The sequence below is a fragment of the Pelobates fuscus genome, chromosome 8, assembly GCF_036172605.1.
Source record: "Pelobates fuscus isolate aPelFus1 chromosome 8, aPelFus1.pri, whole genome shotgun sequence".
Lineage (NCBI taxonomy): Eukaryota > Metazoa > Chordata > Amphibia > Anura > Pelobatidae > Pelobates > Pelobates fuscus.
This window is the reverse complement of record NC_086324.1, coordinates 121,741,038-121,768,514: the sequence shown is the minus strand read 5'-3', so window position 1 is coordinate 121,768,514 and position 27,477 is coordinate 121,741,038. Positions and strand designations below refer to the sequence as shown.

The 27,477-nt window shown below is 39.7% G+C and overlaps 1 protein-coding gene across 1 annotated transcript; it reads left to right on the top strand.

Annotated features, from left to right (window-relative positions):
- Positions 1–14,972: 14,972 nt before the first annotated feature.
- SOCS1 (suppressor of cytokine signaling 1) lies at positions 14,973–26,680 on the top strand. Its single transcript, XM_063428833.1, has 2 exons — positions 14,973–15,011; positions 25,921–26,680. The coding sequence occupies exon 2, from the start codon at positions 25,991–25,993 to the stop codon at positions 26,624–26,626; it is 636 nt and encodes a 211-aa protein (XP_063284903.1). The 5' UTR covers positions 14,973–15,011; positions 25,921–25,990; the 3' UTR covers positions 26,627–26,680.
- The last annotated feature ends 797 nt before the right edge of the window (positions 26,681–27,477 follow it).

Sequence of the window (27,477 nt, the reverse complement as noted above, 5' to 3'; positions counted from 1 at the left end):
TGTGTGTCAGTGTGTGTATATTTGTGTATGTGTATCACAGTGTTGTGTGTGTGGCACTGTATGTGTATATGTGCATACATCTCAGCATTCAAACGCACAAATGCACCACTGCATGCAAACGTCAACACTACATACAAACACACCCCTGCATTTAAATGTCAACACTACATAAAAACACACCTCTGTATTAGACACCAAAATTATATATAAACACACCCATACATTCACACAAACATACTCTATACAAAAACATGCTTACATTCAAACACACAAATACTGTTTAGTGCAAAATACAATCCTGCAAGCATGGGGAATCGGTAGAGCCCCAGCTTTCAAAGCATTGTTGAAGTTGCACGACAGATGGGGATCTGTCTTTTAGCCTCCCTGTGTACATACATACATGCCTCCGTATGACTGTGTATGTATGTCTCTATATGCCTATCTCTGTTTCTTTATGGAGGACATATAAACTGACTTTTTGGACACCACACCACACTTCTGAAGAAGCCTATTAGGCGAAACGCGTTAAGTGGGACTATATTTTATATTAACATTTTATTATCCATTGTTTTGTTTATATATATTAAAGTATACTTTTAAGTTACTTTTTAGACTTACTATCTTCATTTCCTGGTATCCTGTATATCCTTGGTGGGGATTATACCACCCAAGCTGTTTACACCAGAGCAGGTCACATGCTCTGGAAAGTGTAAGTACAATACTATTTATTATCTACTATATCATTGGTACTTACTTCACCATATTGCTGCTATCTTTCTGTCTTTTATACCAACTACGCACATGGCATATTGAGAACATCTGTGGCAACTACTACAAATCCAAAGACGGGGATTGTACCGTCCAAGCGCTTCACAGTAGAGCTCTGTTATAGCTCATCTCCATGTAAATGGACTGTACATAGTTACTAATCACTTATTTTTAAGATAATATTTGCTGTATTGCACTATTATTTTTTGTCTTAATTTTTTTTTTTGAGGTCACGATTTATTGGAAAATCCAAGAACATATGTATGTATTTTCTGTATATTTTAATTTAAACTAATAGGCGCGGTATACGCCCTCCTTCTTTCTATTATTCACTCACAAGGTTGGGGAATCCTTGTTCTGTATACTGCTGCCTGATCACTATAGCGAGCGCCTACTATCTCTCTTTTTTACCTGTATGTGTAGATTGTATAACTGTGTTTGTTCGATTGTGTGCCTTTTATGACTGTGTGTCTGTATATCTTTGTGAATATGTGCCTGAATAACTATGTCTGTGTGCTTGGATGGTTGTGTGCCTGTATGTTTGTGTATTTGTGCATATATGTATTTTTGTCTGTATCTATGTCTACATGGGAGAGAGAGAGATAGATAGGGTATGAGGGGAAGAAAGAGACACAAAGGGGCTGGCGGGGAAGTTAGAAATACATAAGAGGGGTTGTAAGAGACACACTAAAGGGGGGTGTAAGGCACAAAGGGGCCAAAGAGGTAAGACATTCAAGAGAGTGGATATGAAACACTAATGGGGGTAAGAAATTGTTTTTCTTTTGGGGGGAGGGGTGACAAAATGCATCTTTGACTGTGTAGTCAAAAATCCTTGCACCGGCCCTGGTATCATGTGTATTGTGAATGCAGAGTGTATGTTTGTGTAGTGGATGTATTGTGTGTATAGTGAATGCAGAGTGTATGTTTGTGTAGTGGATGTATTGTGTGTATAGTGAATGCAAAGTGTATGTTTGTGTAGTGGATGTAGTGTGTATAGTGAATGCAGAATGTGTGTTTGTGTAGTGGATGTATCGTGTGTATAGTGAATTCAGAGGGCGTGTTTTTTAGTGGATGTTGTGTGTGTATTGTGAATGTAGAGTGTGTGTGTAGTGGATGTGGTGTGTGTATAGTGAATGCAGAGTGTATGTTTGTGTTGTGAATGTAGTGTTTGTGTAGATGTAGTGTGTATAGTTACTGCTTAGTATGTGTTTATGTGTATTAAATGCAGTGTGTAGAGTGACTGCAGAGTGTGTATAGTGACTGGAGAGTGTGTGTTTGTGTGTGCCTTTACGTTTCACAAATGCAGTGAGGGTATTTTTTTTTCTTCTAATTTTTATTAATTTAAAAAAAAAGTTAATAATTTTATTATTTAAAAAAAAAAATGAATCCCCATCCCTGCCTCTTACCTGTAGCCAAGAGGGGGGGGGGGGGGGACACGCTGGATTCCCTGGTGGTGCGGTCAGTGGCTCAGCTAATTGGACCAGCACAGAGGGGCCCTGAAGTCTTCATCTCCCCCCTCCGAGCTCCCCCCTCCAGAGCATTGTCATGGCAACCTGTGTCAATGCTCTACAGTGTAAAGCCGGCAGGGCGGCCCAGACACACAGGGCATTAGCATTACAGTCCGGGCCCCCAGGACCACTGGGCCCGTGACAACAATCATGGTAGTCATCCCCTGATGGCAGCCCTGGTCCTGCTAAAAATGTTTTGATCAACAGGAAGGCTACTAAAATGTGATGAGGAGTGTTATGGGCTGGGAACACAGGTTCGTTTCCGCAAATACTACACTGTTCATTCAGAGAAGCTTTACAGAAGGGGCGCCAGCTTGATGTTTCCCATTGTAAAGGAAAAATTCCCAGCTTCCCACATATATTGCATTTAAATGCCTGCGTGTATCTCTAGCTGTCAATGTGAGTTGACGTTAGGAATACAAACATGTATTTTTAATACAATAGTGCTGTAGATGATTAAGTGTGAAGCGCCCTTGGTGTGCTTGATAAGGGTGAGATTTACTTACTGTTTTACCTAGAAGACAGCCACAAGAGGTATGTTTAACCCGACAATACAAATATTGCAGTTTCTACAAAACTACAATGTTTACATTTCCGAGTTAAAATGTGCGGACAACTGCACCCATTGATGTGAAGTGGTCTTGGTGACTTTAATATTCCTTTAAATATATGACAGTACACCCATGAGTTGAGTGTGTATAGACCAGGGGTCCTCAAACTCCGGCCCCCCAGATGTTGCTGAACTACGACCCCATGATTCTCTGGCTATCTATGTAATTCAAAGAATCATGGGAGTTGTAGTTCAGCAACATTTGGGGGGCCGGAGTTTGAGGATCCCTGGTATAATCAAATGAATGATAATGTGTCTTTGGTATGTTTGTGACTGCAATGTGTTTTTTATGTCTGTCTGTAAGTATATGTGTCACAGTTGGTGTTTGAATGTATGTGTGCATTTGGGTTTTTGTCTCTTTTCTTGAGTATATGTCTGTGTGCCTTTGCATGTCTTTGAGTCTGAGCCTGCATGTATGACTGTATATGTATCTGTGAATGTGTTTGTTTATCTGTATGTATTTGTATGTCTACATCGTCTTTTTCCCAGTGATATGTCAACATATCATGTATATAGAAGGCGTATGCCTGAAGTTGTGGGAGGGATTTAAGGCCTATATAAACCATCAAACCCCTTGCTTACCTGTCTTCGACGATTCCGGAAATCCCCTTTCGCTTTCGGTACACGCAGACCTCTCACGTCAATTTGCCGCGACGCGCCTAAAACGACGGTCAGCAAACTTCCACGCGAAGATTCGTGAGTATAACGCACAAACGGTACCAAGTCGGCAGTTTCCAACCAAAACTGTAAGTCCGCAATTCAAAGCTTCATTCGTCTAAATCATTTGTTTAAATCATTTGTTTAAATCATTTTTTAAAATAATTTGTTTAAATCATTCGTTGAAATCATTCATCTAAATCATTTGTCTAAATCATTTGTTTAAATCATTCGTCTAAATCATTCGTCTAAATCATTCGTCTAAAGCATTCATCTAAATCATTCTTATATAGAACACTTATTATTACTGACCGTGAGTGTACGAGGGGAGGGGGTCTGTCAATAGCAATTGTTTCATTGGCATTATTTTAGTGTTATCCACAGGTGCACTCCCTTCTCCTCTTCTAAACAAATGTTTTTAAGTGTATTGAGAAAAATTATATTTCTTAAAGGGCAAGATATGAATTTATAGTGTCTCAAACATTTTTTTTCCACCTCTTTTCCTCCTTTCTCCCTAGCTCTCCTCTGCATGTTAGCCTGCATACCTGCTCTCAAGTGAATCCATTAAGTCATGGGGTTTACCGGGGAATTACTCTCCTTTCATTTCTAAGGTTTTTTTAAAAGAAAATATTTATTACTCTTCTTTCCTTTCTAGGGATTAATTTCAACATACGTTGCTACCAATTACGCAGAATTACACGTTTTTCGGTCCGGTTAGTACATTTCCTGTCTTTTATAAAACTTTCCTTACTCCTCCCCTCTATTTCATAGACTAATATAACATTTAATCATACAACAACAGGATAATTCAAAACAAACTTCTTACTTAAAAACAATTAAAAAACGTTCTTCTAAACAAACGGAATAAATAGCGTTAGCCGATCTTGTAATTATCTGCTACCGTTTTTTTTTTGTTTGTTTTTTTCTACCACTCCCTTTCTCCTTCTTCCAATTTTCGCAAATGGGGCTTCAGATTGGATATAAACCGCCCTACCAGACAGAGGCAGACCCAATCGACTCCATAGGGCTTCTCAAGTACGTGGTTCAAGTTCACATACAGGTAAGGATAACGAGCAAAGTTAAAAAAATGTATTTTCATTCGTTTTGTATTCAGTGTCGCATGTCTCGTCCCTCACAGTTTAGGTGGCTGGCTGTCAGGGTTGTAGAAACCCAATAGTGATAATCTCCTCCCGTCTTTCTTGCCTTAAGTTAGTGGTCCCGCGAGGCCAACACCCATCCTCAATTCGGAGGTACTACACCCATCAGGCTAAATCATAATTAGCCGCCTCGCATGTGGTATAAAGAGGGCCTCACCTGTCACTCCCATTCTATCTTATGATTACTACTCACCGAGAGGCCCACACCCCGCCACAACGCTCGGTGGCCACGAAATCCCCTCGCGCCAACTCCTAGATAGAGCCTCTCAAGCCACTTGGCACCTAGTAGGGCCTCACCAGTCACCAACCTAGTGTAATTGCTTCGCCATGGTACGGCACTAGCTAGTCAGCCAGCACACACACATTTAAAAAAAAAAATGTAATCTTTTCTGACCAGAACGTTTCCTTTCACGCCCATAGCATGTCTAGCGCTTCAGTTCCAGACGATGAACTATCATTCGCCAGCACTCCGTCCAGACCTGGCACTCAGCCAAGACAGTCCAGTACGATATCCAGCTACAGATCCTGGACTGTTCCAAAAATCACAGCCGAACTGAATAGAAGGAACATTCCTTTTCCAGCTATAATCGAAAACAGATGTTATACTTTCGAAGATATATCCGTGGTAATGAAAGCCAGAGACCCTAGGCGCAATAAGAAGCTAAATATTCCTGAATTCGTCTTAGCTTTTGGGTTATATAGGGATGTAATTTGCTCTTCTTTCCCACATCGTAGAGAAGAGTTGGATCTATATCTGCACAAACTGGTGGAACTGGCTTACAAATATGGCGGTTACGCGTTCTACGACTACCATAAGTCCTTTTCGGCCAGATCAGCCGCGTCATTGGCTCAATACAACACTCCCACCAATTGGAGTCAGTTGGACACAGAATTGTTCTGTAGACATTTCGCGGGGCTTAAAACACCAGCATGTGCAATATGTTCTTCAGCCTCTCTTACGGCAAACTTTTGTCCTAGTAATGTAGATGGTCCGTCTACTAGTAACGCCAATCCAGAATATTTTGCTAATCAGAGGGAGATAAAAGACAAGTTAGGAAGGCCGATAGTGTTTCTTGGGAAAGCATAAGTCTGTAATAACTTTAATGCGGGGGGATGTAGCTATAGCGCTTGTAGATTACTCCATGTTTGCTCAATCTGTTTCAGAGCTCACGCAAAAACTATGTGTCCAAACAAACTGTTCCCTAAGAAAGCAATAACCCCAATAAACATACCCAATTTACAACGTTACTTGACTGAACACCCTTCTTCACAGCTGGCTGACTTTCTCGTCTCTGGTTTCACTAGAGGTTTCCACACAGGTTTAGTAGCACTTCCCTCAGGCATACTAGAATGCCCTAACCTACAGTCTGCAATAACAGACCCAGCCAGTCTAAAAGATCTTCTCAACAAAGAAGTAGAATATGGTTTTATGATAGGACCCTTCACCATACCACCTTTCACTTCTTGGAGAACAAGCCCACTAGGTATAGCCACGGGCAAATTTAATAACAAAAAGAGGTTAATAATCGATTTCTCAGCACCTCACTCTTCCACCTTCCCAAGTTTAAATTCCTTTATACCTTCAGAAGACTTCTCACTACAATATGCAAAAATAGACGATGCCATTCAAGCCGTCCTCAACTTTGGTAAGGCAGCCTGATTAAGCAAAACGGATATCTCAAATGCGTTCAAACTTCTACCTATTAAGCAGTCACTCTGGCATCTACATGGCGTTAAGTGGGAAGAGAAATATTATTTAGCAACTAGGCTTGCTGACCTTCAGCTCTAAAAGTAGCCCAAACATTTTCTACATATTCGCAGAAACCCTGAATTGGCTAATACTTAACAAGTCCAGGTGCCCAGTAGTAATCCACTACCTCGATGATTTTCTGTATGTTGAACCTCACTACTACATACCACGCAGTCTAAAAAGTGCACTCTCCCTATTTGAGGAATTAGGAGTCCCGATAGCTCCAAGTAAGACAGAAGGTCCCAGTACAGAAATAACTTTCCTAGGTATCACACTCAATTCTGTAACCATGCAAGCTAGCCTCCCTCATGTCAAAGTAGACAGGATTCTAAATCACATTCACAATCACGGGTCATGCACCAGGAAAGAGTTACAGTCAGTTTTGGGTTCTCCCGACTTCGCCATGGGAATTATCCCTCAAGGCAGGTCTTTTATCTCTAGGTTACTTTCTCTCCTACACGGCCCCCCTGACGACGACACTAAGATTAATCTAGACGATCCTGCTAGGGCTGACCTAAAAATGTGGAATCTATTTTTATCCTCATGGAATGGTAGGTCATTATTCATTCCCCCCATCTCTGCCGATTCCCTGGTTATCTGGACAGACGCTGCAGCTACCATAGGGTACACTGCAATATTTGGGGACGAATGGGTATATGATAGTTGGCCACCAGAAACAGCTACTATAGAAAACTTTGACAAAACCTCAGCATTGTTCGAGATCTTCCCAATAGTGGCAGCAGCACACATTTGGGGAGAAAATTGGAGGGGTAAAGCAGTTAGGTGTTATTCTGACAATTTAGCAGCTTGTAACATAATTAACAAAGGTCCCTCTCAGTCCCTGGCAATTATGAATCTAGTAATGAAACTTACATGATTGGCAGCAAATTTGCAGTTTTACATTTGTTGTATTCATGTTCCAGGAGTTTTCAATAATGCAGCTGACGCTTTGTCACGTTTTAACTTACAGGAATTTTTCAGACTGCACCCTACAGCGAACAAACAACCCAAAACTCCTCCGCAATTCAAAGACCTAATCATGCTTTAATCCAGTTATTAGCTCAAAGTAGAATTCTCGCACAGGCAGGTTTATCAGTGAACACTAAAAAAGCGTATAGTAGGGCATTTGACATGTTCAAAAAATTTGTTTGTGACTTTAATATAATAAATCAATTTTCTGTAGAAACCATGGCGCAATTTACAACTTTTTGCCAACTCTAATTAAAAATAGCCTACAATACCATCAAACTATACTTGACGGGGATACAACATTTCCTGTTAACTCTTTACCCAAACAAGACTCCTTTCTTATCCACATACCCAGTTAAAAACATACTAAAAGGTATCCAGAGGCTAAAAACCCCCAAAACCCTCAAAAGCCTCCCCATAGATAGTAATATCTTTAAAGAAATCTCCAAGTTATTAAAAAAAAAAGTTCTTTTGAATATACCACTAACCTGGTAATTAAATCAGCGGCTTATTTGGCCTTTTTTGGGTTTCTAAGACCTAAAGAATTTTCAGTAGAGAAAATATCCGACACTAACATTTGTCTTAAACAGAGAAACTTAACCAAAGTAAATGATCATTACGTACTAGCAATCCCCCGTACAAAAACAAGCCAAGCAGGCCCCCCAGTGGAGATTAAATATTTCCCTACCGGTTCAAAATTGTGCCCAGTTCAAGTGCTGGATAATTTGATAATGAATCAGCAAATAAAAAATCCAGAACTACCCCTGTTGTCCCTACAGGGAAAGCCACTTACTACTAAACAGTTCATGCTATCAGAGTTTGCAGGAATCTATGATCTACAAACTTTGTTTGTCTTAGGGATGAGCATAACCACCTAGCAAAGCTAGTGGGTATGCGGCAGCCTCCCGGAGTCAAATGCCAGAGCTGAAAAGGCTTGTGCTGTGCATCTGCACAGCAACAGCCTTTCAGCCAATCAGGTAATCAGGAGAGCCGTGCTGAGCGCGGGAATCCTGATTACCTCAGCTTTTTAAAATTGGGAAACTGCGGATGGTTAGCACATCCCACAAAGTACTAAGGATAAATATTTCCCACAGTGTACAGGAATATAATTAAACGTCTAAACACAAAATAAAACAATTCAAGATGCCAATAGTACAGGGGAACAAGAAAAATATTTAATAAATCATGAAGACATACAAGATAGACTTGAAACTTTGTATGAAACAGCTGAGCTGAAAAACAAGGCAACAATGTATGCCAAAGGAAAGTATCAAATGAACACTGGTAACATTCATCATAAATTGCAAAAAAATAAGTTCAATAAAGAGAAAAGAAATGTTGAAACAAGTCCCTGCAAACATATTCTTTTTGCAGGGAGTCCATGAGAATATCAAACTGACGAGACTACTAGCATCCAATCCTCCTACTTAGGTGGATCCTTGGTTTGTTGGTCTTGTCTTGGAGTACGGCTATAGTCTGTAAAAAAAACAAAACAGAGAACAGTTATCAAAAGGTTGAATAAGCACCAGATAACCTTATGTTTTAGAAAAACAAACTACCACCAGCAGGCAAAACCCTTAACTTGGAGGAGGGTGGGACGGGCGCTATTGCTAGGTGGTTATGCTCATCCCTAAGACAAAGAAAGTTTGCAGATCATAGATTCCTGAAAACTCTGATTTGTCCTCCGGGAGGCATAACCACCTAGCAAAGCTAGTGGGTAGAATAGCACACACCTGGTGGTGGTCCTAAGAAACTGAAGGCGTTCAACTTCTGATGGCCTCCAGTAAAATCTAACAAAGGTTTTACTGGACAACCATCTTGCAGCTTTTCAGATAGTAGGGAGAGGAAGGCCCTTTCCTGCTGCTTTAGTAGCTGAGGCTCCCCTAATTGAATGGCTTTTAAACACTGAAACATCAATTCCAGCCGAAGACATGGCGGAAAGTATCCAGCCTCTAATTGTATTAACCTTGGCTGGACAAAAGGGATTCCTTAATGTAATGAATAATTGACTGATATCATTTCTAAATACAGCAGAAAGTTGAAGGTACGATTGTAACAAACTGACTAAACATGAGCCTGGTTCGGAAGAATCTTGGATCAAGTTCAATTCTACCGGACCAGGAGAAAAATGTGATGTTTTTTGTCTGCCTTTTAGTATAATATGGAAACATCCCGGGGTCCTGGACAACCAAGGTTCTGAAATATGGATTTGAGTTAACTCTGCTCCTTTAGCTGCCAGGGCCAAGGACAGCAGAGAAGCCAACTTAATAGCAGTCCATCTTAAATCAATTTTAGCATTATCCAAAGACTTTAGGAAATTTAATAAGACATCTACATCCCAAGTAGATGTGTAGTGTGGGGTATATGGGCGGCAGACGGCTAACCCTTTTAGTAATCTCAAATACAGGGCATCCTGAGTAAGGTTGGGGATCAGGAAGTTTAAAGCAGACCCGTAGGTCTTGATTGAACTGACAGATAAAGCAGAATGGAACTTCAGGGTAAGAAATTCTAACACCAAAGGAATGGTATCAGATCCTTGTGTGTTAGACAGAAAAGAAACCTCCCATTCTTTGAATTCCTCGATCATCTTTCTATATCTTACCCTAGTTCTACATCTTAAAGATGAGTTAATAATATCCAAGACCTGATCCGATAAAAGGGGATGTGTTAACAGCCTACCAGGACTGCGATCCACATCAGCTGCGGGAGCTTGAGCAGAAGATCGCTGGTTCCCTGAAAGCAATCCACTGTTATGCCCAATGGGATCTTGGTTCCCTTGACTAACTGATGGATCAAGGGATACCAGGGTCTGGAGGTCCATACTGGATAAACGAGAACTAAGCTCTGCACCCTGTCCCTGCTAATCTTCTCCAGCACTTTCATCAGTAAAGATGGAGGGGGGAAAGCATAAGGGGCTGGAACATCCGTCCATTGGAAAGACATTGCATCCATTTTCCAAGCTCCCTTTGTCCAGGTCCGGGAGACGAACCTTGCTTTCTATCCGTTGGAATAGAGCAATCTTTAATTGAATCGTTGCCAGGGAAAACTTTGGCGAGAGAGTCTGCAAGCTCGTTCGCCTCTCCCGGAACATATTCTGCGAAAACCTGAACATTGCTTGCTAAGGCCCAAGACCAAAGATCTAGAGCCTCTAAGCAAAAACCTCTTGATCTTGTACCCCCTCTGTGGTTTATATAAGCCGCCGCTGTACAGTTGTCCGAATGGACTTTTACCAACGTCGGTTACTGGTTTAGAGGAACTAGGCCCTTGAGAGCTAATTTTATAGCTCGTAACTCCAAGATGTTTATATGGAGGTGACTCTCTTGGTCTGACCAGATTCCTCTTATGGCGTTCTGGGTTGTAAACGCACCCCAACCGTGACTTGAGGCATCTGACGTCAGAGTGACTGCCACAGGCTGCTCTAACAGTGGACGAGGAAGTGGAATTTCTAACTCCAGAATGGACTTCGATTCTTCTCTGACCTTCTTGGGGAGAACAAATTTTGATTCCCAATGGCCACCCTGTCTTAGTCGGTTCCCTAAAAACAGCTGACTTCTTCTGCAAAGTAAGGGGGAATTGTTGTATGCTGGTGTTAAAGCTATTAAATTCCCGATAATCTTTGCTAGGTCTCTCAAGGACCAACTCTGGTGCTTGAGAGATGAGTTCAGATGTCTCTGATGAAGTAGAGCTATTCTCTACGAAACGCGTTAGACAGCTAGAACAGCAAGAAGGAACATCCACACAAGTTCTATCCAGCCAGGGTACCTCTGCAGAAGAACTCACCTATCCCGGATCCCAGGCGCATTACTGACACCGCCGCGAGAGCAGTGCTGTTCCCCCAAAGTGAGGCTCGAGGTGGAACGCACTGTGGAACGCACGCCGTCCTCACCAGCAACTAGGATCTGGGCAAGAGGGTCACATACAGCATCCGGATCCATCCATACTTTTTAACAAGGTGGTCTTGCATTTTTTACCCATAATAGACTGGCACTAATATTGTGGGTGTGCTATTAACTTTATTTTTGAATATTTGATTTTTTTTTTATTATATTTTTAATAAATAATACTTTTTTTACCTACAGTTGTTTTTAGCGATATATATTCATATTGCCTAATACAGAATAGTTTTATTATACTAAGCTTATTCACTCTAAGAAACCATTTGTTTGAATAGAAGATATTGGATACTTTGTGAACACATTTTAACCATTTGGTTACTGTATCCTCTAAATAGATACTTATTCTTATTTTTCTCTGTAACTAAGTATTAAAGTTACATTTTATCTCATTTTCTGTGTATACCTTCCCTACCCACTTGGGTCCCACATAACTGGGTCTAATTATACAAATAAATCAGACGATTAAGGGTTAATCCATATTAAGCATATCAAAGGACGTCACGTAACCTGCACTTTAGATCATTATTTTTTCATTCTTCAGTTCAATTTGACTAATTTTCTATTTATTTTCATTTATTTTATTTTACTCACACTACTAAGTAAGCTCCTGGATAAACGGTTACTATCTTGCATAGTAGCCATCATTTGTCTATATTCTCTCCTAGGTTTTTTGGTGAATCCCTATACCTTTCCAGTTTCAGAGCTTTTGTCTAACAGGCTGACTCCCTCTTTTCTGTTTTCTATTACAGTTAGCAGTTGTGTTTCCTACACTTACTTGAATGCATGGGTTTTCCTTTGGAAGCTGAACCGCCTCTGGAATGCGCTCCTCTGCCATCGCCTGGGAGCTTATGTCTTCCACTGTAGTGGCGGTACTGGGCCTGGTGAGAGGCTTCTCGGGACGCTCCTGCAGCCCTATAGGGGCAACCCTCTATCCGAAAGGGCTTTTTGTAGCCAGGGACGGTCTTCTTGAGTTCTGAAAAGGATCTCCTTGCCTTGTAACGGCCTTTAACCTCCTGAATGAATGAGGGACCGAATAGGTAAGAATCCTCCAAATTTGGGAACTCATGCGATTTGGGGGCTAGGTTGGACAGACCTGCTGCATGGAGCCAGCGGGATCTGCGGATGTTTGATATGTAAATAAAGGATTGGCCAATAATTAGCACTGCCCTGCCAGACGCTTTTAAAAGGGCCATCTTAGATGCCAACAGAGATGAAGCGGAAGGTTTCTGAGCATTGCCTTCTTTTTCTGCCTTATCCAGCATCAGTAATAGTGGGCCCACAGCATCAGCAATTTTGAACTGTATATTGCGAAAAGTCTGGTCTGTGGGATCAGAGGATACGCTGCTCCCTGTGATGGATAACAGCGCAGGGTCTACCTCTGGGGCCATTAAAGCCTGAATGTCCGGGATACCGATGTGGTTCCTGAGGAGAAGGTCATCTTCCTTAACCAAGGGGGATCTGAAGGCTAGTTTAGCAAAATCTCTAACCTCAGAATCGTGCTCCAAAGCCCATCTGAAGTGAAATAATTTTGATGGGAGAGTCTTTCCTAGGAGACTTACTCTGGCCATCTGAACATTGCTTAGCTTCCCTCGCTCAGTCTATTTCTGGAGAGCCGTATCTGGAACTGGGACGGCTTTGGGAGGAAGAGTGAGCGAACGCTTTAGAAGAGGAAGGAGAGGGACTATCTAACCTCCAACGAGATTTGCCCTTTTCCTCTGGAAGGTGTTTCTGGTGCTCAAACGAGGGAAACACGCTATTCCTTTTTTGGGGTCCTGTCCCCTTAATTTTACGCTTACTCAAACGAGTACGAGGGGAAGGAGAAGCGGAGAAGTTTTCCTCAGACGAGAAACTGGCGGAAGAGACCAGCCATCTTCCTTTATGCTTTTTATTTAAAACTGGGACCAAATCCTCCTCAGATGATGAAGAGGATAGATCCCAGGCAAGGAAAGCTCTCTTATGGAGCTTTCTAACATTGATGGGGCTGCCTTTAAGAGAGGCATCCACTAAATCTGTGGCAGACACAGAAATAGAGTCCTCCATCAATGATGCCATTTTAAAAATCTGAGGTAATCAGGATTCCCGCGCTCAGCACGGCTCTCCTGATTACCTGATTGGCTGAAAGGCTGTTGCTGTGCAGATGCACAGCGCAAGCCTTTTCAGCTCTGTTACTTAGACTTGGCCTCAATCCAAATTCCTTCTCAGGACACTCGTTCCGTATCGGAGCCGCCACTGCAGCCTCAAGTAGTCAGGTTCCAACACATATCATAAAGAAAATGGGTCGCTGGAAATCTTCGGCATACAACCGGTACATTCCAAACCCGGAGAAAGAAATCAGGCTCGCTTTCTATAATATGTCTAAATAATGTAGTTATTGTTGTAATAAATAAAATGTTACATATTTTTGGCCCTCTTTTTTACAGGCTTAACCTCTCGTCGGTTTCGGCACACTTCAACCGACTTTTATTTATAAGAAACTACACTCACTTTAAATGTACGCCCCCTTCCATAATCCCGTACACAAATAGAAGGCGTATGCCTGAAGTTGTGGGAGGGATTTAAGGCCTATATAAACCATCAAACCCCTTGCTTATCTGTCTTCGACGATTCCGGAAATCACACTCCCACCACACCCTCTTTACATATCAATATACCAGGGTGGGCCCTCATTTTTACAGGCCTAACCTCTTGTCGGTTTCGGCACACTTCAACCGACTTTTATTTATAAGAAACTACACTCGCTTTAAATGTACGCCCCCTTCCATAATCCCGTACACAAATGTGTAATTTTCTGTTAGTGTGCACATGTATGTGTGTATTTGTGAGTATGTGTTTCTATGTGACAATTGTGCTTGGAAAGGGGGGGGGGGGGGGGGGGGGCAAAAAAGTATTTTGTCTCAGGTTTTTTTTTTTTTTTTTCCATAGCAATGCCCCTGCCCCCATGAAGTAAAGGGGTTTTAAATCATGATCTACTCATTGAAATAGCAATCTATCAACACAGAAAAAGCTATCATTTATCTACAATCTACCATTTATATTTTCTATTGCAAACATGAGTCACCATGTAAATTTCAGAGAAATACAGAGCAGTTCCTGTCATGCATATGTTCCATTTCTGTAATTAGAACTAGCGTAGAGACATTTATCAACCTTCCCCCTGTGGGAGAGCTCGTGTTTTCTCAGAACAGAAACCTACACGTTACTCTATTAACCATTGTATGTGGCAAAACCAGCTCCCAACTGTTAAAACTCAATAGAACGTGTCTACATCTGTGATACATTAAAACATGGAGGTAGGTGGAGGCACAGTCTTTTGTTTCGGTCTCCATTTCTTTTGTGTAATCTCCCTTTAATCCCGATTCCCAGTGGCTCATACGGTAAATAGAAAGCGAAAGTTATGGTAGTGTTTTAAAAGAAAAGGGCTGGCTTCGCTGAAAGGGAGGGAATTCCGAGCAAAAGCCGAGACTCTATACTGAGAACGCCGAGTGCTGTCTAAGCTTCTGGATTCTATACACCGGGTTCTACGGTGCAAGAGATTATGATTTCCATTACTGGTGGGATCATAAGGACTAGCTGGATAGTGCTTGCCCCCTTGGAATACATTGCTCATTTTATTTTTATATATTTTTTTCATCGCACACAAACTGTTTTTTTTTTTTTTTTTTTAATGTGCAGAGTTAATAAAACAAAGATCGAATGGTAAGTTATCCAAAACCAAAACGCTGGAATAACTTAACACATTTTATTTGTACATTTCTTTATTTCACTTATTTTTATTACAGCCCGCTGTGTACCGGATTTAATGTATTTTTAAGGTGTCCATTTTCTGAAGTAGTACATATAACGTCTGTCAAGATAATATCTGTTATGTGCCGATAAGTAACGTGTTGCGGTTGTGGGGTTTTTATTTTTTTAATCGAAGCTATTTATGAGTACTAAATTTGAATTAATTAAAGATGATTGATTTTGCAGCTACTCTAGTAATGTGATCTGCGATTTTTATAATCATGTTTTAATGAATGATACATTTTAGATTTAGTGTAGATTCAGCCTGGTTTATGTGTAGAAGATATGCTATGGTTCAATTTTATTGCAGTAGTTCTTTTCTGAATGCCAAGAATCCTCCCCCCTTCCCCATCAAACATGTACCTAAGGCAGTAAAAGCAACCAGCATATATACATAATGTGTACTATCCTAATTTGCAGAGAGTCAGCAGGTACATGATGTCACCTAAGCTCTCTGGAGTTGCTAAGAATACAGCACATCTATTTAGGATATATATTTAATATGCCCGAGACAGTATTGCACAAATTGGTGAAATTGGTTTTAAATAAAATCGGGTTGCAATGGTGTAGCTGGTAAATCAGTGCAATCCGTGTATACATTACCTTCCGTTATTGCAGATGTATATGTGCAATAATTGGTGATGCTGAAAGTGTTGATATGATAATTTGCTAGAGTATTTTTTTTTAACCATTGGAGACTAGCAGTACTGTTTGTGGGTTGCAGGAGAAATTCGATTGTCATCCTATTTACTGTATGTTCACCCACAACAAAGAGCTGTTTTTTTTTTTGGTTTGTTTTTTACCACAATTCAGCCTTGTGAGGCCTTCCTCTCTACCATTTAGCATTTCTCCCACCCATAATGAATACCAATTTCTCCATTGGCCCCCCTTTAGTTTCTACCAAACTGTCACTTTGAAGGTTTTGTTTTAAAATGTAATACTTTGTTTGTCCCTCTATTTCTCCTTGTTATATTTTTTGAAATTCACCATATATTCACCAAATTCACTACCTTTTCTTATTGGATGCATGATCTTTGAACTTTTCTGGCAATGGGCGGAGCTACAAAAGCTATCTTTTTATGTTGCTTCTCCTAACCCTCTTCAGTTTGGCTTCCGCTCCTCCGCCCTACTGAAACTGCCCTTACCAAAGTGGCTAGCAACTTGACCACACAGTTATACCCGATTTTCCTGGTTTGCATCCTATCTTTTTGAACACTCATTTAGGGTCTCCTTCACTAGTGCCACCTCCTCTCCACTGCCCATCTCCGGTGATGTTCCCCAAGTGTCTGTAGTTGCTCTTTTATTCTCCATGGACGCTGTCTTTCTCGGTAACCTTATTAAATCGATTGGATTTCAATACCATCTATATGCTGACAATACTCAGATTTAATATGCTTCTTAGCTGCTTTAGCTGCCCTGATTTCGTCAGGACAGTTCTAATTTTCGGGTCCTGTCCTTCTTTCCTGACATAGTTCTCTGCTGTCCCGCTTATGGGAACACCAGGGAACTGTCTCCAACAAACTTAGTGCTAGCGCATCATGTCTCCAACAAGTCTCCAGCAAGATGTGCCTACACTATGTACAGGGCACTAGAATACTGCAGAGAGCCCAAAACAGTGCTTGACGCAGGGTCTGCCCTCAGTGGGCTAGCTTAAATAATGGATAGGCAGCCTGGTGTGACCCATCAGTAATTATTAACATACAATGGTCATAAGGAAACAAAAAGTGAAAGGAAAAAAAAATGTGTCCAGTTCCCAGAATGTATTCTCTGGAATTAATTAACATTCTTTTTTTTTTCCAGGCACCTTATAACATCCCACAGTTTAATGTTTTCTAAAAACTCACATATTCAGAGAAGCCAACCAACTTCCCCTATCTAATCTCCTATTCAGATTCCTAAAACTGACATGGCTGTAATCTATCCCTGACCTTAGACCACTTCCTCTATGCATTGCCAACCTCCATGGAACTGATTTACTGAGATTGCTAGGTTAACCCAGCACATCCCTCTCAGACAATCATGGACATACAGATTTTATGTAATTAATGAAAATGTAGTAAATGGATGATGTGTCATTTTTACATTATCAGGGCAGCCCCATTTATGTTGATTTCTTCCTAAATATTTGTCATAAAACGAGAGGTCAGAGTCACGACACTCTCTGGGTTATTAACTAAAGTGAAAATTGAAAGTACATTTTTAATTTAAGGTCAAAATTGTAAATTAGTCGGCTATGATTTGAGTTCAGCTCCTCTGGCCTTAAAGTTTGAATTCACTTTGAATTCTATTTACATTTGTAAGTTTGTGTGCATCTAGTAGCTGTCAGACAGACATCTCTGTCTGACAGCTACTAGACATCTATTGGCACAGGACAACAATTGCTGTGCATCCGCAATAGGGCCATTAATGCTTTTCTATGGAGAAGCATTTGATTGGCTGAAATCATCCATCCAGTTGAAGGAGGAGTCTGGAAGCCACTGGATCAAGGAAACACTTCAAGCACCATAACCATTGCAACTGATAATGGTGCCAGGAGTGCTTTGGTACCCCCTTTTGTTAGTATTTAAACCACTACCTAATGTGGGCACTGGGAAGCTCATAGGTAGGAGCATCAGCTGATCACACTCAGTCAGGTAGCTAAGCCCTGCACCACAGTGCTTAGCTCAGATGGAGACCTTCCGACTCTTTATAGGAAACAGTGGAAATTGGGAGTGATGCTTGATGGACCCTATGTAAGAGTTCAAACTGTGTCAATGGGTTGGAGAGCAGAGTAATCTTGGCTCCATAACCACTACATTTCCCTGTAGTGGTTATGGTGCTCAAATAGTTTATTTATGAGTGGTAGTCTATACAGAGAAACCCTGAATCCAGGTGGGACCATGAACAAACTAATGTTATAAATACATATTTCTATAAAAATAATCACAAACTACCTCCTAATTTTAGTGCATGATTAAACTGCTACAAAAATGAAAATGAAAAATACCCACCTACCAAGATTCCGAGGCTGCACAGCCTAGGGAAGCTAAAAGTAGCTTAATGCAGGCCCTTCGCTCACCAGAAATACACTCTACCAGTCAGGTGCCTCTTATTCTGATATATGAGGTCTGATCTTATCCCAGAAACAGTTTATGGTATAAGTAATTTATCCCTCAGCACTAATTAAAGTCATCACGTGGAATGAATTACACAACTCTATAAAACAGATTACAGCCATACCAATCCTGCTTGACGATTTTGTGAACTGGTTTGTGTTTTAACTGCCAACTGTGTTTTAGTGCAAGTTGGCACCGTGAGATCAGCTTATAGCAGTGGTATTTAGAAATCATTGTAGTGGTAAGCCACTCTCAGAACTGAGAATGGGTGTAGGTTACTCTATACATCATAAACCTATAATAATACAAACTGGATATCGTTCTGGTATAGACTGGTTTAAAAAAATTAAAATTATAAAAAGCTGTATTATGTGCCTTTCCTTAAAGTAACTGTCTGGATATAAGAGGTGTAAAGTCTACTTTGAAGCACTTCTCATTAAACCTTTAAACATACCAGTGTGTAGTATATTATTCATTTAAAGGGGCATTCTAAGCACTATAAGATCTACAGCTCACTATAGTGTAGCTGTTTTAATATCATTTTTGATGACTTTATCCAGATTTTTGTCAAAGTCCCCAGTAATTAAACCTGTTCCCATTAGCCTTTCCAATTTAGGGCAGCAGTTATAAGCTGAGAGCACTGGGCTAGCCTGCCTCAAGCACTCCTTCCTATGCTATCATTGTCATCCAAAGTTGGTTAGGCTAATCCGGAAGTCTTCTTCCTCATGAGCTTTACTGCTGTAATCCACTCAAATGGCTTTACACAACTAGGGAGGGAATGGTATTCAAATAGGGTTATTCACGAAATTCACGTTTTGTCCAGATGGGTAAATTCCCCTGAAAATGACTTAATTCATGTCGACAGCAACTTCAATTCTCATATTTACTAAACCCATATATGGTAAGGATTCGGTTGGGCTGAGCGAATTTGCAGCAATTGCCCAGATACATTTGATCCGAATCCTTTGCAAACTGTAGAATTAGGAATATTCACAAAGTGCCTATTTGTTAATTTTAAACTTTTAGTAGATTCACTCCCACCTGCTGCATGGTAAATAGGCCATAGGGAGTTTTGAGATCTCCCTTGCAGTAATAGTTGCATTGACTCTCACAGGGTTCTTATTTATTATTTTATATATTTTTAACTATTTAATGTGGTGGCTGGCTAACAAGTGCTTGCCAATTGACACATTATTAACCCATGAACTGCTGAGGACTTTTAACTATTTTCACACTGGCTGCTACCGCTGCAGGCTGCCAAATTATTTTTAAATTTGGATTTGAGGCATTCAGGTGCAGATTTCAGCTGTTTGGCAGCGTTCGGTCTGGCTGATATCCTGACTAAATCCAGACCTGCTCGGGGCGTAAATGACAAAATCTGGACATTTTTTTTTTAAATTTAACTTAAATGCCTTCCAATTTCTGGTTGTATAATTTTAATATAATGTAAAATTGAGCAGTTTTTGGTCTGATTTGGTTTTAAAATAAGTTAATTGCTGGCAGGCAGTAAGGGCTCATAATCCATAGAAATATTATGCTTTGGATTTCTGATAGACTAGAGTCACTTCTGCCCTGGACCATTCAGAGAAACAGCAATCAACCTAAATGGTTGTTTTCAAATCAATGACTGTGGGCTAGAGTACCTTTAAAAACTGCTATTGGGAATTGCTTCTGAGAATGCCTTCTTGCTTCTCAGCCATTTACCGATGCAGTCAATAAGTGTATACTACCTCTACCAGAAACGGCTGAATTCTAAAATCCCAAGCACAGATAAAGTCAAGTCAATCAACAAAGATTTATTGAACCATGCTGTCTCTCTCACAGATATTTAAAGATGTATTGGTAGGAAGCAATTTATCGTGGACCATATTCTAAGTCCGAGTAAATTGTGAGTAGTGGGCTGAAGGGCAAGCACAGAGACCTATGGTTTATCGTAGAACTGTTCACTGTTTATAAAAAGCAGGCTGTATTTTGAGGCAAGACAGGATTACACATTTGAGCATCTTTTCTGCTGAAGATTTTTTTTTAATTACCGTATGTAGAGGAAATTGAGAATTGTGTGTTTATATTTAATTTAAACCCGCAATAATATGTAAGCTATCTTGCAATAGAGCTTTGCTTAAAAGGACACTATAGTCCCACCAATTCCATGCTCTTATCCTGCTTTCAGTGCATTAAAGTCTTCATTTAGATTTATGGGCCCCCCTTTTTGGTTCATTTGCACCTCGTTTTTATATAAAAATTTACCTTGAAGCCAGTGCTGACTTATTGGACGTGGCCAGGCAATCAAATGAGAATACAGTATTTTAACAAACTGTTGTGCAAGACATGGAAAGTACTGCCACACCAATATAGTGTCACTAAGGGCAGCACTTTTCAAGCCATACACACGAAAGTGAACTGAAATCAATATATATCCAACACCATTTTGCAAGTTATAGAGTGCAAAAATATAAAATAATATAAAAATACAGAAATACAGATACAGTAATATAAAACTAGAGAAATACAGATTTTTAGAAGGCCTTTATTTTAAAGTTGGACTTACACAGAGCAAGAGAATAATCCCCAACATTCTGTCCTATACCGTGTTATGAGGTATCTCTTTGGGAGATAGAAATCTCTCCCCGTCCAGATCACATTTATCTGCTGCATTGGTCAAGGATGCTGTATTTATGGGGTGGCCCATTGCTGTGTCTGTGTGGAGAGGATGAGTGTTGCAGTAATAATGGGAGTTGGCTTAGTATGAGTGTTGTTACAGGTGCCATTTGGCTGAGTATGTGGGTTATCCCTGGTGGCCCTTTAAATAGAAACTCTGTGGTTTGGTTGGTGTAGATAACCGCTTCCTTCCCAAACAACACACAGACATTGGTATAGACTGGCAGCAGTGCACTGAGTCACTGAAATTAGTCAGGACAGTGAGGGAGCAAAAGAACTATGTTGCATTCAACAGAGTTGGATATCACTGGTTCAGCAAGGATAAACTGTTTTTTTAAACATCTTAAATTACACCTTTGTGTCTCAATTAGTAGAAGCACCAACTAAAAAAGAGATGCTTCTCTTGATCTGGTAATAATAAATAATGTTGACCTTTTGTCGAACATTTAAGTAAGGGAGAACTTCGGGAAATAATTACTGTAATATGGTGCAATTTGTCATCAGTTAAAAAAAACTAACCTTTATGGGCTTCACTAGGATATCAAATTGTAAAAAAAAAAGACAATTTAAATAGGATAGGGCATGGTTATTCACTAAAGTGCTATTATGTTTCCTGAGTGTTCTTGATTTTAACATTATGTTATTACCTTATGTCAGTAACTGTCCCCCTTATCACTTAGACTCTGGTACATGGATTTCAATCAGTTTATCATTCGGCCTCAAGCACATATCTGCTTTATTAGCCAATTCCTCGGTAACAACTCAAAATGGTTTCCAACTGTCACACAAAGGCCTAGACATTCCATGGAATGTGTCCTGTGTGTTTTTTTGTTTTTTTTAAAGGAACACTATAGTGTCAGGAATACAAAGGTGTATTACTAACACTATAGTGTCCCTCTGCCCCACCCCTCCCTCATGCACCCCTCAATGCTGGCTCCATCTCTGCTTCCTCCAATGTTAGTGGCCCATGCTTTAAGCCTTTTTTAAGACAGTGGACTTTCTCATACAAAGCATGAGGATGTCCTTGAAACAGGAAAAAGCTGGTAGACAACCACTAGAAGCAGTCTTAACCATGCAATATAAACATTGCATTTTCTCTGAAACTGCAACATTTTAGATATCCGGATTAAGGGGACAGGGACAGTGCTCCCAGAATACATCAATGAGATGAAGTGGTCTGGGTGCCTATAGCGAATCTTTAAAGATGCTGTCCTCGCAACACCCCTCTACCAAAAATAAAATATCAGTGAAAGACTTTGGATAACTTTAACATTCTACAGAAATAGACATAAACCACTAAATAATAAACTTGCACTTAGAATAGTTTATCGCTACAGTAAGATCCAGGGCACAGTCCATATTCATATGGACATCTAGAGGTTGGTTAGGGAAAACTGGTGACTTGAAAACCAAGGGCTGTAGATCACCAGTGAGATTTTGTTACTAAACGTGATCATTCTGATGTTGTTTTAAATCCGTTTCTGGCACGGTATTTTCACCCTCAGGATACTCCGCTGGACACCATACTCAACGCCAGATATCCCCAGTATCTGAATCCTAGGATTGTATTTTAACTGATGCAGATCTATGTCTCTGCTGCTTGTAGTTGGGTGGAAGCATGAACTAACGCTTTAACTTTTTCCCCAGTCGTATGGAGACCAGTCTTGCCCACTATATGTACACAATACTTCAAACTATAACGTAGGAACTCACACTTCTGCATGTTCATTTTCAGTCCAATTTCCTGTAGGACTCACAAAACAGCTTCAATGTTTGCTTTATGAGCGACATCATTTTCACCATTTTCTTAGCAAGTTTGAATGTTCCCATTTTTTTACTAACAGATACTATTGCTCTAAATTTGAATAATAAAACTTTGATGTTGTAGTTATTCCAGTGCTGCTTCAATTTTAGGTTTCATTGCAAAACGTACAACTCTTGGTTTACAACATTTTGGAATAGAATTTGTATTTAAATGAAGCAGAACTTGCTTGCCCCTGCCTAAACCTATTGTTCCATCAAATACAGTGGGACCTCGGTTTACAAACGCTTCGGTTAACATAATTTTCGGGTTACAAATGAAAATCCATTGAAAATAATGCCTCGGTTTACAAATTTGTTTCGCAATACACAATTGCACCTGGGAGGTTTATAGCACCGCCCCCTGCATGCTGGAACCTGTGGGTAGCATGTGGCGTCGAGTGTGGAGGTGTTGGAGCGGCTTTTGCATCAAGGTTTGGTGCCATTCTGGAAATTGTTTGCAGTGGTTTGGGGACTTTTTGGAACTTTTTTGGTGCATTTCTCAAGCACTGGAAAGGTAGGGAGCTGAGCTTCATCATTTGCATGCCTTTTATTGTGTGTTCTGCATTGTGGGTTGGTTTCCAAGCCAACTCATTTTAACTTATTTCTGACCTCCAGAACGGATTAATTGGTTTTCAATGCATTCCTATGGGATACCGCGTTTCGGTTTACAAATGTTTCGCAATAAGAAACGTCCCGGAGAACGGATTAAATTCGTAAACCGAGGTCCCACTGTACAGTATTTTGGGTTTAGTGTTTCAATCTAAGTAGAATTTGAACTATTATTTTGGTTTATTGTATTATTACAAGGTAACTGTTGTGATAACTTTGGCATGCTCAAAGCATTAATCCCGGATCTATTGAACAGTGGTGGTCCACCTTTTTAGGTAAAATCTAGAGTTGTAGTGGTTTAGTTATACCAATTAATATCATGGTAGGTCATGCACACACAGTAGGTTTTATTATCTTATTTGTATATGTTTGCATGGTGACAGCTGTTGGAAAAAAATTGGTGTTTTACCCCCAGTTTGTCCCATTTCGCATAGGTGATGACAAAGACTGCTCCTCCTGAATCCACTTCCATAGCAAGAGATTTACCATAGATATAACTATGTGCTTGCAGTTCTGGAATTGTTTTTTCAAGCTGGCAGATTCATATTTTGTATTATGTTATGTCTTCAGCACGATCTGTTTGTGGTTTATCCATAAAGTTGAATATGACTTGTCTTTCTTAGTGTTATTTCTGTCTGAGGAATCTCTTGTATACTCTTTTTGTATGACCAATCTTCCCACAACTATAGCAGATACTTTTCTTAAGCTTGCAGGAATATGCCATGTGACTTTTTTCACCACATCTGTAACACATTGTCCAAGGCACTTGTTGTTGAGCTGGATATTGGTTACTTAGGTACATACCTGTACGAAAAATATCCACTTATTCCTTGTCACAAGTTGCTTGAGCTAAGGCATGAAGCATGTGTACATATTTAGTAGCAAGTTCCATCGCTCGAGCTATATCTATGGCAAATGGTGAAATTAAATTTTTAGGTCAAAGGAGACAAATTGGAAATGAGATGTTTAATATGGATCTGAAGTCTGAAATTCACATTGAATTTTTACTTTAGTGAATAACTCAAAATGAATATCTTTAAACACATAATCGGGAAACTACACTGAATTGTAAAACATAGGTTATACTATAAGGTAATAAAATACAAAATAAACATTAAAATACATTCGACTAAAATAAGAGGTTTATTAGAAAGAAACATGTAATTTAGGCCCAAAGCAGTGATGGGCTTGAACTGCCCGATTTACGCCACCCAAATCACCCAGATGGTTATATGGAATTCCTCTCTGGGTTGACAGCAATGGGTTGATCTTAAATCAGATATCATGGGCCTCTTTTTATATAGTGGTTGGGCAAATCCCACAGGGCCTTTATCTGCACCTCACATCCAGTGCCATAAACTGTGTGGTATAGAAATTTGCCTTTGCAGAGGTACCAATAATAAACATGCATTTTCATAGCCCTGTGTTGTAAATGTTGTTTAGCAGGGGCACCCATATACAATCAAATGTGATTTCTAATGCAGTTAGTACAGAAAGCATAGCTAATTGAGATTCAAATTCTTTTTTTTTTTTAGATGTGGGAAGATGTATTTACAGCATAGAGAATCATGCACTTCATGCTAAATGCTCATTAAACATTTGAGCTGTAACTTCCTGGTAAGCTGCCACCTACAGCTTATCTGAAAAAAAAAAAAGGTTAAAGAAAAGGTATTTACATAATGTTTTTGCAAACTCTGTTGAACCGTTGAACACAATCTTTTTAAATGTTCATGGATCATATGCATGGAAAACAGCAATGATAGATTTCAGCTTATAGATTTTCTAAAACCTCTGTACTTGGGACATTATTTGGAAGTGTATCACGGGGTCGTATTCAATTGTTTCAAACAATTTTAATTGCAGCCCAAGCAGAAGTCAGTAGAAGTATAGATTAGGTTGTTGCAAGGTAAGCGAAGAGATTTTATACAGGGCATTGGAAGAGGTTACTGTTCAAATTAACAGCAGTTGGTTTAGATAAAATGTGTTGCTGTTGGAGAACACATTGCCTTAAGTATCGGGTGCAGAATTGTTAATGGAAAGTGTTCAAGTTGACCAAGATCATAAGTGGAGTTCCTCAGGGGTCAGTTCTGGATCCACTTATTTTCACCCTGTGCATCAGTGATTTTGCAATGGGGTGTGAAAGTCATGTGCCACTGTCTATAGAGGAAACAAACCAAGCACAAATTATGGGAATAGGCAGCCAAATGGCAGATAAAATGTAATGTATATAATTGCAAAGCTACACATTGGTACTTTACAGTATGGACAATAAAGATGTGGAATTTTCTGCCTAAAGTATTGTGTCTAAAGAATTCCTAATCTGTTTTATTAGATTTCGGAAAGATTTTTATTAAACAAAGTCTGGATGATGATGTTGTTTTTCTTTTAAATCAGAATATTCAAGGGTGCCATAGTTAATAAATGTGGTAACAGTTTGTTAATGCAAGAACAAACCTGACTGCAATTTTGGAGTCAAGAAGATTCTTTTCCCCAATTTGAGGCAACATTTTTAATAGTTTTAATTCCCCCCTTTATTTTGGATCAACAGCAGTAATACCGATGTGTGAAATACTGAATTTTAATCGACTGAAGACTTTTTTCCCCCCAGTTTGTGACTAAATTATTATTTATATATATTTCTCCTTTTTGATTTTCAGAACATTCACTGCAGTACCGCGGCTGGAAGGGAAGCTATGGAAGACCACATAGGTTGCTCAAATTTATAGGATGGTAGCACACAGCAAGGTGGAAGCAGATAATGCAGTTGCAAACAGAAGATGTCCACATCTGGAAATCCCAGTCCGTGACCATTCACAAATCCATCCTGCCAGACACATCCACCATAGCCCTGGACGTCCCCTTCCTGCTATCCTGTTCAGTGACACTCATTTCAGTACCTTTCACTCTAACTTTGAGTTTGCTGTTATCACAAAGACCAGCAGCTTGCTGGATGACTGTGGATTCTACTGGGGACCCATGACAGTGAAGACTGCTCATGAGAAACTAAAACCAGAGCCAGTGGGTACTTTTCTTATTAGAGACAGCAAGCAAAAAAATTGCTTTTTTGCAATTAGTGTTAGAACTGCAACAGGACCTATTAGTATAAGGATTATCTTTCAAGCTGGGCAATTTAGTTTGGATGGAAGCAAAGAGTCATTTAACTGTCTTTTTCAACTAGTGGAACATTATTTGACTTCCCCAAAAAAGATGTTAGTCGTACCATTAAGAAAAGTTAGGTTGAGACCTTTGCAAGAACTCTGTCGAAAAAGCATTTTAAAAACTTTTGGGAAGGAAAACTTGGACAACATCCCTATCAATAGGGTTTTAAAGGAATATCTAAAGTTGTTCCCATTTTGCATATAACAAAATGGGCATGCGCAACTAAAGCAACAAGAATGGACATATGACAATTTCGGCTTCCTGTGGAATCTCTTTTTAATATTATTTAATAGTGCTCAAATTTATATTTGTTGCAATTGAACTGAAATGAATATTGAACATGTGCTTTTCTATGTTTACAGAAACAGATTGTTTGCACAATATAAATCCAATGATATTTTTCTGCTGTGCAGAAAATTATATTTTATTACATTTTAAAATTTACACCTTATTTAAAATATTTCAAAATAAATGTGCTTGTATTTATCTCTGTTTCAGGCAGCCTTACTGTTCTGCAGTAGAATCTGTTACCAAGATTACAATTTATGTAATCATATATTTTATATGTATTTATCAAATGCAGGTTTATTATAGTTGATATGAATATTTTATATATATTTAGGACTACCCCACACTTTCTACTTTTAAAGTTTTCAAAGTCTGGAGTCCACTGGAACTGCCCTTCATTTCTGCATTAAACCATATTTAATGTTTTAATGCTAAAAAAGAGTCCCTAGCAAACCGCACCCTCTGTCCTACTTTGGCTAATGAGGAACCATGGGTAGCTGTGATTGGCTTAGAGTGTCAGCTAACCTCACTCAGCCTATCACGTTGCCATTGCAGGTATGAATCATTAGGACTATAAGGAAGTATGTAATCTCGGCTTTAGCCATACCTCCGGTGGGTGCAGAGCTATGGGAAGCCAGAAAACCTCATTCAGTATTAAATTACTAGAAAATGGTTTAACACTAAATGGCGAACAGTACCAGGGGACTCCAGGCACTATAATCAATTCAATAAGACGAATTGGTTAGTGTGCCTACAGTGTCCCTTTA

Coding starts and splice junctions, on each gene's coding strand:
- SOCS1 (XM_063428833.1), top strand. CDS start 25,991: ATGGTAGCACACAGCAAGGTGGAAGCAGATAATGCAGTTGCAAACAGA.